Below are 12703 nucleotides of genomic sequence, written 5' to 3'. Positions count from 1 at the left end.
ATAATAGAAGACTAGGCTCTGTATGTGCTGTAGAGGAAGTGTCAGAGCTTAAAAATAGAGAAGTATTTTGTATTCTAGCTGTAAAATAAGCAATAATTTGAAGCATGGAAGGAAAGTAAGATATTATACAGGAGTGTGATGTGGCTGTGGTATATAACTGGAGGAGCAATGCACATCTGGACTGTCATGGTCCTGTTCCCATGTACCTGATAAACTGCTCTATGCCCCAGTGTGCAAATAGCCTATCCCTACCCAAGAGATGGCAGCCTCTTAGTAACTGTCATCCACCTAAAATGGTAAAGACATCCCCTTTTGATAGTGTTCAAATAGCTTTCTCTCCATGTCTGTAATAGTATTATCTCAAGAGCTGTTCTACCTTCCCTCTTGCCTTTGGCATAAAAGCAAAGATAGCAGGATCTTATTTTAAGTTCTACTGATGTGTGATTGCCCATGTTCTGTGCCCTCAAGACTGTGTCCCTTATCCTTGTCTGTCCCTGTGCGTTTTCTTGAGTGAGTTTATTGCTGTAATATAAAATGAATTAGCAGAAGGCAGGGAAGAGGATTTCCTGAAAGTCAGCAGAAACTGAACTAGCACTTCTATTGATAGAGTAGGGAAGGGGATGGCCTTCATTTCGAATTTCAATTATGTTGTATTGGAGAGCTCCAAATACCCTTTCATAGGGGCAGAATTCAGTTATTCAGTTAGCTAGGCCATATTTCATTTCAGTTAGGCATCTGCAACTCCGACTTTCATCTGTGTAAATTGAAAAGGGAAATTCACTGGCTGCTGTCTTCAGAGTGAAGTATTCTTTGTTGAGCTGTGCCCTGAAATGGCAATTTTCTTACAGGCAGGAGTGTAACAAGGCAGCAGTTTTTTGTTTAACCGCTTAGTGACAATTACGACCCATTAATGAAATAAACGTTGTAACATTTTGTGATGTCCTTGGAGTATTCTGCAGTTCTGAATTCCTGTAAATGAAAGTGAGCGTTCTCCATGAGGTGGGAAAGCTTTGCTTAATATGTGAAGATTGAAATAAAAGTTTCAAAGCTGCAGAAATGACGTGTGATCTGGCTGGTTTTGATTGCTCAGAAGAATGTGCCTTGCACTTGGAAGCTTTAAGACACTGCATTGCTTGACTGATCAATGTACAGTGTCTAACAGCCTCTGCTTACCGCAGTGGGAATGGCAGGCCTTGAGTGTCTTAGCATATTACCTAAAGATGCCAAACATTGAAACTTTTTTCACTCTAGGATCACCATCCTTGGAACGGGTGCAAAGTGGCTATCTGTGCTAGAAGAGAAAAATTTAAAACCAGGTAAACTTCAAAAAGCTATTGCATCCCTTCTGTCCTCCCTCCTATCTTTCCTATCCAGGTTCTGGCCCTGAATCTTGTCAAAGTACTTTATGTAATTGTTCTGCATTGTAATGTCAAATAGATACAAACTCTTGTAAAAATTCTGCCTTAACCTATTTTGTTGATTTCCTCCTTTTTAAGGTGAAACACACAATCTCCAAACCCTCCACACTATTCTGTCTACAGGATCACCGCTCAAACCTCAAAGCTATGAGTATGTCTACAAACACATAAAAAGCAGTGTTCTCCTGGGATCCATTTCAGGTGATGCTTTTATGCTGCACGTATCTTCCTAATTCTGTTCATTGCCTGTGCATTTCATTCTTGCTTGTTTGCTGCTGTATATTTAAGAAGCTTAACCTTTGGATTGTTCAGGCTTGGTTATAGTTAAACTGGAATTAACTGTCTTATTAACGTAGAGATTTTCTGCATAATTCAGTGTGCCATAATGAAGCTCATACACTCAGGCTTTTAGGTGGAATGCGTCTGTCATGGTGGATGTTTTGGGTTTTGGCTGCTTTATTTTCAGCAGGATCATTTATTTTGACTGGCTGTCCTTAGGGGTAGCAGGGTGAGATCAAGAAGAGAGTCTATTAACCTACAGAACACACTGGTCTGCAAATAGCTGCCTTCAGCAGAAAATACCTCTTGGAGAGGTTTTTTTATGTCCCTGTTTCAGTTCTTTTGGAGTAAGTATTTGACAGCCAGAGTTTTCTGTAAATTACATGATTAGAGAAATATCAAGCCCACATATTGTGTAGTTTGTTGTGAGGAGTGCAAGCTGAGGCAACTTCTGTTCACAGCAAGTCCACCATGGAACTCCTTGTTCTGTTTTGTAACAAGGACTGACTTTTTCAAAGGGCATTTTAACTTAGTTTGATTTGGTTAAGGTTTGACTGTTCTGCTACTGAAGTCACCTGTGACTCAGGCCTTAGAGTAGTGCTGAATCTAGAACTTGCTACGATAGACTTTAATAGTCTTATATGCAGGATACTATTTTTGAGTGAAGCTAACGTGATTGATATGTCTTATAATTCCACTTCCTTGAAGTTCTAGAAAGACTATAAATATTCCAGTTAAGTAAGCACTTTGACAGTATCTATGTTCATTAAGATAACTGTTCATTCTATAGACATGGCTTCCCTTTCTTCCCTTCCTCCCCCTCCCTGCTAATGAGAATGAGATATAATAGCTAAGTAAATACTGAGTGGAATAGCTTGACATTACCTTAAACTAATTCAAACAAACAAGAAAACATTTCTCAGTGATCATAAATATCTAGGTCTGAAAACTAGGGCCTGTTTTTCTCATTAGATAGACAGAAACTTCCTTAAATGAGATTAAAGAAACTGTTGGAAGAAGAAAAGTTATGCCTTAAGGAATATTCTTGCATGAAAGGCATAAATGTATAAAGACATGTAAAGTAAGAAAATAAACCTTCTTTTATTCAGTCCCATACCATCCTGGATAATGCTTGCCTGTTCTATGCTACTTAATGTGGATCAGAAGCTGTTCTATAGTTCTTAAGTTGTTTTCAGTTTTGCTTTTTCCAAAATATACTGTGTATTCTAAATGGACTGTTTTATTGTAGGTGGGACAGATATAATTTCGTCTTTCATGGGTCAGAATGTTACAATTCCAGTTTACAAAGGAGAAATTCAGGCCAGAAATCTTGGAATGGCTGTAGAAGCATGGAATGATGAAGGTAACTGTTATCAGAGCTATTTTGCAAACTTATGAAATACAGTAGTTACATACCTCAAGTTTCATTCACCAGAAGGGCAAATGGTCAGCTGTTAAATGAGTGATTTCACTTAGGAAGCATGTTCCATAAAACCTGCCTCTGAATCCACTTCATCTGGATCATACAGGACTCTAGTGAAGATAATCTGTGTGTATAAAGGCCCTCCTTTTCCATTGCTCTGCTAAAATGTATCAAGGCCAAATTCTAGCCTCTGGTATGTGTGTTAGTTAGCTATGTTGCTGTGCATATAGCCAGGCTGGCTTCCACTGTGTGGTGCAAGTCTCCTGAAATTACTGAGGTTGATAGGGATGAGTTTAGGAGTTGAACACAAGCTGTTAAGCACACCAGTCACAGCTCATCTTATAGCTACAGCAGCATCTGGCATGTAAGTAATAACTGTAGATGCTCTTTGCTTTGGTACTCTATTGTTTACCTCTTTCCTTGTAAACAGGAAAACCAGTTTGGGGTGAAAGTGGAGAGCTGGTTTGTACCAAGCCTATTCCCTGTCAGCCTACACACTTCTGGAATGATGAGAATGGAAGCAAATACAGGAAGGCATATTTTTCAAAATTCCCAGGTATGTAATGAAAGGCTTTGGATATTGCTCAAACTGACCAAGGATATAGATGGTATTGCTGCTCTTAAGAGTACAGGTTTATTCTTGCCCAGTGATTTGTAAGTGCATTTTTGAATCTAGATTTCCAAGGTGAGAAATCCATAGCAAGTTTCATAGTACCTCACTGTTTTCTAGTGGTTTGTTTTGGATATGGATCCAAATCAATTTTAAGAATTTCTGAAAAGCTCCAATCCCATTTTGCTCCTGCTCTCATTAGGCAGATGTGCCTGTAACAGCCTGATAATCTGTAGTGCAGACATGGACTGCTTGGCATGAGTGTGAAATGAAAAGTGCTGAATAGGTCAGGGAGCAATCAGCCATTAATGAGTGCTACTGCACCTCTGCCAGACTGCTGCTACCTAGATGGGAAGAGTGAATCCTCAGGGATAAGTACTGACCCTGCTACCTCATTAGTATGAGGTTTAAGTATATGCAGCTTCAGACATGCAGAGTCTGCATTTGTACAGTCTTCCAGTGGTGGTAAAAGTAAAGGAATAGATACTGTGTGCCAGAAGCTTTCTTCCTAATAATTTTGGAGGACTCACATCATCCAGAGCTTTTGCTCATGTGACACAGCAATGCTGAACTCCCTGCTGCCTATGGGTCAGGGGCTTTTATAGGGACAGGACCTCAAGCTGCTGCTTGTTGGAGATGGAAGCTTTTTTGGAAATAGCAGTGATACAGAGTGAATTCACAAGCAAAGTCAGGACATGCATCAGGAGATAATTATAGATGGGAAAACTGAGGGAATGTGGGAGTGGGTCTGCATGTAAGCCTGACAACAGTAAATAGGGGAAAAAATAAACCTGTGCTGACAGTTGTTAGATTGAAATCATTGAGGTCCAGAGGTTCTGTCTGAAACCTCTTTTCTGTCTTTCATTGTAAATGGGCTTAAGGTTGTCATAGTGAAGTTAAAAAATGGTCTTATGTGTACATGCCTGTGTAAACAATTGAGGGTTGCTTGTTTTCCTTAGAAAAACTTGAATAGAATTGACCTGTATATCTGTTTGTGGCAGGCTGCTGTAGTGGAGCAATCTTAAAAGGAATATAAAAGTTATTCCAGCTCTGCAGTCAAATCTGATTGTATATTAATGCAGCTCAAGATCATTAAGTACATAAGCTTCAAGGGAATTGTTGAGACCTATTGTGCAAGCCCAGAAAGCTTCTTGCATTGAATTGCACATCCTAAAAGGGGATCAAGAAGGACTGGTGGGAATGGTGTTATTTTTGTGGAAGATTCTCCCAGTTCCCTCAAAATACGGTGTTTAGAGCAGCTATTCACCTGTTTTCTAAAGGATGCTGTATAGTCATGCAAGCAAGTAATGAGAAGATAACCTAGTTTGATCCGAATGTCTGAACTACTTTCATGTGTGTTAGCTTTTTGTAGTAAATGCAGTGTGGATTGTTTGCGTAGTTAAGTACTGCTACATTTGCTGTGGGTAGTTCTCAAACTAGATCTGATATGGTACATTTTTGTATGTGTTTTATTACGTTAACATGAGTTGAATTACACAAATGCCTGCCACGACTGGATGAATAAGAAATCAGCTTCTTAATCTCTGTCATTCTCTAATAGGTGTTTGGGCCCATGGTGATTACTGCAAAATTAATCCCAAGACAGGAGGAATTGTCATGCTGGGTCGCAGGTATAGTATTTTGGTGAAAGCGTTAAAATCTACAAACTTCACCTTAGAGCATAATGTACATGACTTTCCATCATGCCTGTTAGCTTTATATTACTTTTGTTAAATCCAGTAGTGTGAATTCCAGCCCTTAAATTAATCAGAGCAGCTGGATTAGAGGGAAGGAGCCCATTTCAAATTTCTATTCCACTTTTGTCTGTGTGAACACAAGACACTGTTGAACTTGTTTTTGTGGTCCATGGTTTATAATGATCATTTATAAGAGTTCAAATTGAGAGTGCAGCACATTTAAAGTGGTGAATCAGGAAACTTTTCTTCTGGTCTTGCCTTTGCCATTGACTTGCTTTACAGCAAAACTGAAATTATAGAAGGTCAGGTATATGTTGTGCTTGTGTTGACCATCACAGATGTTCAAGATCACAGCTGTGGCTACATTTTCTGCTTGCATTTAAAAGTTGTTGTTCGAAACACAGTTGAGTGGATGCCTTGATTCTGTGTCTTGCATTGTCACAAACAGACCTACTCAACAGACATAGAGTATGAGGCTGCTATATATGCAACACAAGTTCCAGCTATAAGAGACTGGAAAGTAATGATGTGCAACTGCAATATGATGGAGTACTAAGATCCTTGGTCTGTTTGGTCATCAGTGGCATGTGTGTGTAGTTGTAGGCTACTGGAAAGAGGAGGCACTAGGAAAGGATCAAGGAGTAATGTTGAGTTTCTTTGTACAACTTCATTTTAATGAGCAAAATGTCTTTTTGAAACAAATTCTTTTAAAATTCTATTTCTAATGTGGCTGCATATTCATTGCATGAAATGTAGAGAGATTTGGTTAATCGCATCAGTTCTTCTCTTTTCATCAGACTAATCACATTTCAATGCTTCTTTGTTTTGTTGGTGTGTGATTCAGTGATGGTACCCTAAATCCGAATGGAGTAAGATTCGGAAGTTCTGAAATCTACAACATAGGTATGAAATTAACTTTCTACGTCTCAGCGATGACATTGTTGCCTTAAATCTTTATAATGCTTACATTTCAGGTGTTTGGGAGGATTAGGTAATAAAAGACTTGCCGTTTTTCAAATGTCAGCAGAGAGCATATTAGCACTAACAGTAAAATTCAGTTTTGAAGACTTGAAATGGATTGCTTTCCCAAAGCTTCTGTAGGGCTGGAGATGACTGCTCAAGATCTGTTCTCTGAAAGATGTTTTTTCATATAATAAAGCCTTAAAGACTAATTATATAATACAGATTTATAAGAGAACCTAACTGCTGAGGTTTTTCTTCCCCCTCGCAAGACAAGCAGTTTTATTCTGCCTTTCCTAATAATTAGAAGAAGTTCTTGAGCTTGTGCTTCATATTTCAAAGGTCTGTCTTGTGAAGGGCTGTGAAAATGCACCTGCAGAGGTGCTAATCTGAGACTTAGGGGCCTGTTGCTTCTCCTGATTCTTGTGTGATCCAACGTGTTAGTTTTCTGTCTGCAGTAATGAGGGTTGTGAGGAAACCCAAAGAAAATGGCTTAGTGTAAAAGCTTCTGTCCCAAAAGCTATGCCTTTTTTTTTTTGTTGTGGACTTAAATATTATCTGGTCCTTAAACCTGGATTTTCACCTAAGCAGCAGTTCAAATTTCAGAGAAGCCAGAGCAAAGCTTATAGAATAACATAGCCACAATGTCTGTTCTGCCTTTGCAGCTCTGCGGAGCTGATGCTTCTTATGATGCAACCACAAAACATGTGCATACTGAATAATACACAAATGCAAGTGCCAATAAGGATTCTCCTCTCTTTTCAGTTGAAGCTTTTGAGGAGGTTTCTGATAGCCTCTGTGTCCCTCAGTACAACAAAGATGGGGAGGAGAGGGTGATACTCTTCCTGAAGATGGCATTAAACCATGCATTCAGCAAGGATCTGGTGAAAAGAATCCAGGATGCAATCCGTAGAGCGCTTTCTGCCAGGCATGTTCCAAGCCTCATTCTAGAAACCAAAGGCATTCCGGTATGTCATGAAAAATCCTGCCTACTTTTTTCTTTGTCACCTTGAATAGTAATTAAGGAGCAGTTGTCATTGCTCTTCAAACCCACATGCGTGGAAATTTTAGCATCTCAAAAGTGTATTCAAGCTTTATAAATAGTTTGTCTATGTTGCCTAGCAACATCATTTCTTCTCCTTTTCAGCTAAGCATGTTTTTGTTTAACAATACCTAAAAATGCCTGTTCTCTGTTTATAAATGTGTTGTGCTCTCTCAGTAATATATACTTAAACCTTTTAAATTACCTTTTTAATATTTTTCTTTAACTTCATCTTTCCTGGCTACCCCTCAGCTTATTTTGTTTTTGTTTTGCTGTTTCAAGTGACATTCTTATGAAAGCTGAGTACTGAGCAAATTCATAAAATCACTTTGTAAGTCATTTCACCTTTACATCTATTAACCACTTAAATGTAGGTCTCTCAGTGCCTTAACTGTAGCAGTTATTAAAATCCTTGTGCTCATGGGGACATGAGGGTGGGTAGAGAATTTTGTACAGCTAAAGGTTCTACATGCTCGGTCTCCTGGATCTGTGTTACTCTAGTCCTCTCCTTTGCTGTATGAACCATAGAATCATAGAATAGTTAGGGTTGGAAAGGACCTTAAGATCATCTATTTCCAATCCCCCTGCCATGGGCAGGGACACCTCACACTAAACCATCTCACCCAGGGCTTTGTCCAACCTGGCCTTGAACACTGACAGGGAAGGAGCATTCACAACTTCCTTGGGCAACCCATTCCAGTGCCTCACCACCCTTAGAGTAAAGAACTTCTTCCTTATATCCAATCTAAACTTCCCCTGTTTAAGTTTTAACCCATTACCTCTTGTCCTATCACTACAGAGATATCCCTAATGTAGAGTCCCTCCTCAGCATCCCTATAGTCCCCCTTCAGATGCTGAAAGGCTGCTATGCTTCTCTTCTCCAGGCTGAACAGCCCCAACTTCCTCAGCCTGTCTTCATACAGGAGGTGCTCCAGTCCCCTGATCATCCTCATGGCCCCTCTCTGGACTTGTTCCAACAGTTCCATGTCCTTTTTATGTTGAGGACACCAGAACTGCACACAATGCTCCAAGTGAGGTCTCACGAGAGCCTTTTAGTTGGGATGCCTGTGTCTTATAGTACTCTCAATAGCTGTCTCAGGTCCATTTGCACATGGCCTTGAGTGTACCTAGAGCAAAAATTCGAGACTTCAGACCAATTGTTTGATATTGGTACCCCCCTACTGCCAGTATTGGTTTCGATGTGAAAGTGGTCGACAGTTCAGGATGGCCAGCCTCTATGGTGTATGCAGTGATCTGGTTCTGATCTGTTGATCTGCTGTTTCAGGCCACTGTTGGCAAATAATCCTTGGCTCAAAATGTCTTCTTTGCATGACTCTAAAATCCCCTGTGCCTATGAAATGGTGAAGCCTAGATTTTCTGGCCTGCAACTTAGTTTCTGCATGAAGTGTTAAACTTGTAAAGCGTGTAAATCACCTGAATGTACAGCACAAAGTTGATGGCAGTGAGGTGCTTGTGATGGGGCCCCTCAGGAAAGCCTGCTCAGATCATTAATTAGTTCACACTTCAACTGAATTTACAATTGAGTGAATTTTAATTACCTTTCAGGTAAACGTGCTAGTGCTGAAGTGATCAAAGCTGGCTCCCATCTTTGAAAGTTTGGCTTGGAAGGGAAACATTTTCCTGTTTTCTGCTACTTTTAGAACTGTATTTGAATCCTTATCTGAACACACGGTCTAATCCTGACTATACAGACACTGTATACTGGTAGAAAAACGGTGTAGCTGCGCTGAAGTGATTTGGACTTTAATAATACAAAGCAGAGTTTTAATGAGATACCCAGGTGTTAGAAATGTAATGCAAACTCTCAGTCAAATCTTTCTAGTCCTGTCCTGACCAGATAAGCATTCTGATCATCCACAGCCTGTTATGGTTTGTTTTGAGATGTTTAAATGCAGAGGACCATTTAAGCTCAGTGCTTCAATTCACCCTATTAGAAAAAGACTGTCCATTTAAGACACATAAGTCATGGTTTTCTTCTCCCAAAGCCCAGTGGAATTGGGGTTTAGTTTTGAGCCCACCCTTAGAAAATTAAAAATTGCTTGAAAATTGGATGTGTCAGAACATAAAACATTAAAGATTTTTGGTGTTTATACCATGATTCTGATTGGGTTTCATTGTTTAAGTTGGAGCTTGATCGTGTTCTCACAGTGTTACCAAGTAGGAGTAATAAACTAAAATTACAAACTCTTCTTTGAATCCCACTTACCCTTCAAGTGATTCTTAGAAGAAAGAATCTGGTGCCTCAAGTGTAACAAAGAAGGGAAGACATTGCACTAAGCTTTGATTTTGTTCTGGGATTGGAGGGGGGGGTGTCATGAATATTTCCATAAAGCTACTAAATGAAAAGTGTAACTTTGTCATTGCCATTTTTGTTTTTCAGTATACAATAAATGGGAAGAAAGTGGAAGTAGCTGTGAAGCAAGTAATTGCAGGGAAGGAAGTTTTGCAGCTGGGAGCTTTCTCAAACCCAGAGACTTTGGAACTGTACCGAAATATTCCTGAGCTTCAGAACTTCTGAACTCACTTGTTTGGGTTTCTTTTTTTGCATCTGTCTTTGTTCTGTGTTTGTTTTGTATATATACCAATACTGTATGTAAAGAAAAAGCTCTATTTAATATCAGTGGTTCTTTTAAAAGAAAAAATATTTCATGAAGTGCATTATGAAAGGCATGGGTAAAGCTTAGCTTCCTTTTATTGGTTAAATATGCCATATATCTTGGAGTTTTTTCCAGCCTGGAAGGAGGAACCTGCCTGTTTTGATCTTTATATATAAGAGTGCATCTTTTCGGATTAGATTCGTATCAACAGCCCATTAAATGGGAGTATCAGCAGCATCAGTTACAGTTGCAACTAGGGTATTTCTTCCATAAAGTACTCGACTTTCTGTTGTTTTTTTTTAACTGGATTTTTAGCAATGCTTTTTTCAGTCTGTGTGTTTGTCACCTGTAAGGAATACACACTGACTTTAACTACGTGACCATGAAACATGCAAGTGTTCTCTATGTAGTGTGCACTTAAATGTTTTCATAAAGCCAAATCATAATGCACTAAACCCACTTGACTTGACTCGGAATAATTTCAGTCTTGAAATATCTCACGGTACTCTTGAAGGTAATTGCTGCTTCTTGTTGTGATGTAACCTTTCTATTGTTTTAACCTTTTAGTTGATAGACTTCTGGGGGTTCAGAAGGTGGGGGAGCAATCACCTCCTTATTCCTGATGTAACTTCCTGTTATTTCCATGGAATTTTCTGTCATTACTGTGGGTTAACATCATTGCGGTTGAAGGCAGCATTTTGCTTCCTTGTTTTGAACTTCCTTGGCTTTAAGGCAATGATCCTGGGTTATGTTAGCTGAAGAATTCCAGTGTCTTTATTACAAGCTGATGTATTTTGTAACTTTTTTTACTAAGTGTCATGTTGAAAGCTGAAGCCTAAAATGTTTTCTAGCTCTGTATCCTTCCAGTTTATAAAGGGAAAAATACTGTCATGAGCATACTAAAATAGTAAAATGGAAGCACTAAACCATTTTGTTTTTCATACAATACAGTTGCAGTAGTTGTACCGAGCCTCTGGCATTCAGTATCTCCTGCACTATTTGAGTTTTGTGGGCTAAGTATTTAATGCATTAAAAATCATGGATGTACTTACAGTTGCGTTGAATGCGTTCAGCATTGATAGTTAATTAAAAGAAATTGATCTTTAAATATATATTATATATTACATGTGTTTTAACTTCCATTCACTTATTGTCTGTTTTCCTTTCAATTGGGTGTCACGGAATTAACTTAATTTGTTACTGCTATTTAGCTTAATTTGTTACCAAGCTTAATAGTTTTTATCCAAGTCCATCCCTGTACAAAATTACTGTTCTCTGAAAGTTTTATCCTATTTTCTTATGCAGAGCCCAGGACAAGTAAAACATTGCTGCTAGTTACATATGCACTCACTGAGAAGGTCCCAGGTTGAACAGGAATGGAAGAGAGCATCCTGAAAATGTACCTTGAGTCAGTACAGTAAGAAGTTGCAGGTTGTGATATGTTGATCTTACTAAAAGGGATCGCACTGAAAGGTGTGTACTCTGTTACCTAGGGCAAAATGTAGATGCTTGTTTGGCTACAGCTAGTAAAAGTTTAATACATGTTTCTTCCACCCTGTGGTAGATCTGTTGTAGAATGTCATATTGCTGCTAGTAACGCAGTAATGGGGAAACTGCCTATGAATGCAGCTGAGGAGTAGCCCCTCTCAGGTGGTCTGTGGCTGAATCAAAAGCACACAGTCATTGTGGACCCCAGCTCCACATGCACTGTAGGATGTAGAAATGCCTCATTAGCAAATGAGGAATTAAGTGAGCTCATCTCCATTTGACTTTCTGAACTGTACCAAGGCAGACAATATACCATGCTGGCTGATAAATATGATAGCATAAATACCAAGCACCCATTAGAAAAGTATAAAAATGAGCTATACAACTGCCAATAACCTATGATTGAAAGTACTTTTAAATTCCTTTCCCCTCTGGCATGCTATATATAAATTTTACATTAACTGTGACTTTGTATTCATTAAAACTTCATTACATTGTTCTTTAATTCATGCAAAATGTCTGGGGTTTATAAAGCCCACAGATCCTTCTTAATAAGTAATTTTGGGATATTTCATTAATTAAAGATAGTTTAGAAGCACAGATGCATCAAGAACATATACAATGCCTAGAGGCTGCTTTTTTAATATGTTAACTTGCTGTAAACACTGTAGAAAGTTTTGTTAACTGATATAATTGGATCTCTTGCAAATGTCATTGCAAAACTTTTCCCAGGCTATAGTTGCAAACAAAAAATAGATGTATTTATATACATTGATCTATGTACTGAAAAATGACTTTATAGCCATGAAGCCTTGATGGGTGGTGCAAAATGCACTGTGCAGACCAAGGACTTGCCAGTGCCTCTCCTGGTTTCAAGGGACTGAGTTTCAGAAGTGCTGGATGCTGACAGCCCATGGAAGTCCAGGGAGGAGGAGAGGTATGTGGGTACTTGTGTCAGGCTGTGAAGTGACTTGAAGGGAGGCTATGGTAGAATTGGGAACAATGTCCCACTTCCTGAGTGGAGCTCCTTCCATTCCAAACCCTGTCCTCCAAGCATCCAACTTGGATTTGTCTTTGCTTACTTGTAGTGTAAGTGACCCGTTTCTTTGGTTACTGCCATGGAGCTGTGAACATCCAGTTGGGGATAGTTGAGAACCTCACTGGCATG

General features: G+C 39.1%; 1 protein-coding gene across 1 annotated transcript in view; it reads left to right on the top strand.

Annotated features, from left to right (window-relative positions):
* Positions 1 to 11155, top strand: part of AACS (acetoacetyl-CoA synthetase) — a 41641-nt gene extending 30486 nt beyond the window's left edge. Inside the window, exons 11-18 of the mRNA XM_062631621.1 lie at positions 1252 to 1316; positions 1497 to 1619; positions 2947 to 3060; positions 3551 to 3676; positions 5292 to 5361; positions 6272 to 6330; positions 7153 to 7355; positions 9831 to 11155. Coding sequence (XP_062487605.1) covers positions 1252 to 1316; positions 1497 to 1619; positions 2947 to 3060; positions 3551 to 3676; positions 5292 to 5361; positions 6272 to 6330; positions 7153 to 7355; positions 9831 to 9968 — 898 coding nt within the window. The 3' untranslated portion in view covers positions 9969 to 11155. The remainder of the gene's footprint in view (positions 1 to 1251; positions 1317 to 1496; positions 1620 to 2946; positions 3061 to 3550; positions 3677 to 5291; positions 5362 to 6271; positions 6331 to 7152; positions 7356 to 9830) is intronic.
* Positions 11156 to 12703: the final 1548 nt, after the last annotated feature.

This window comes from Pezoporus occidentalis, unplaced genomic scaffold, assembly GCF_034315485.1.
Source record: "Pezoporus occidentalis ecotype Australia unplaced genomic scaffold, CSIRO_AGI_Poc_V1 ctg37, whole genome shotgun sequence".
NCBI classification, from domain to species: Eukaryota; Metazoa; Chordata; class Aves; order Psittaciformes; family Psittacidae; genus Pezoporus; species Pezoporus occidentalis.
Note: the sequence above shows the minus strand (reverse complement) of the source record. Positions and strands in the feature narration are given on the sequence as shown.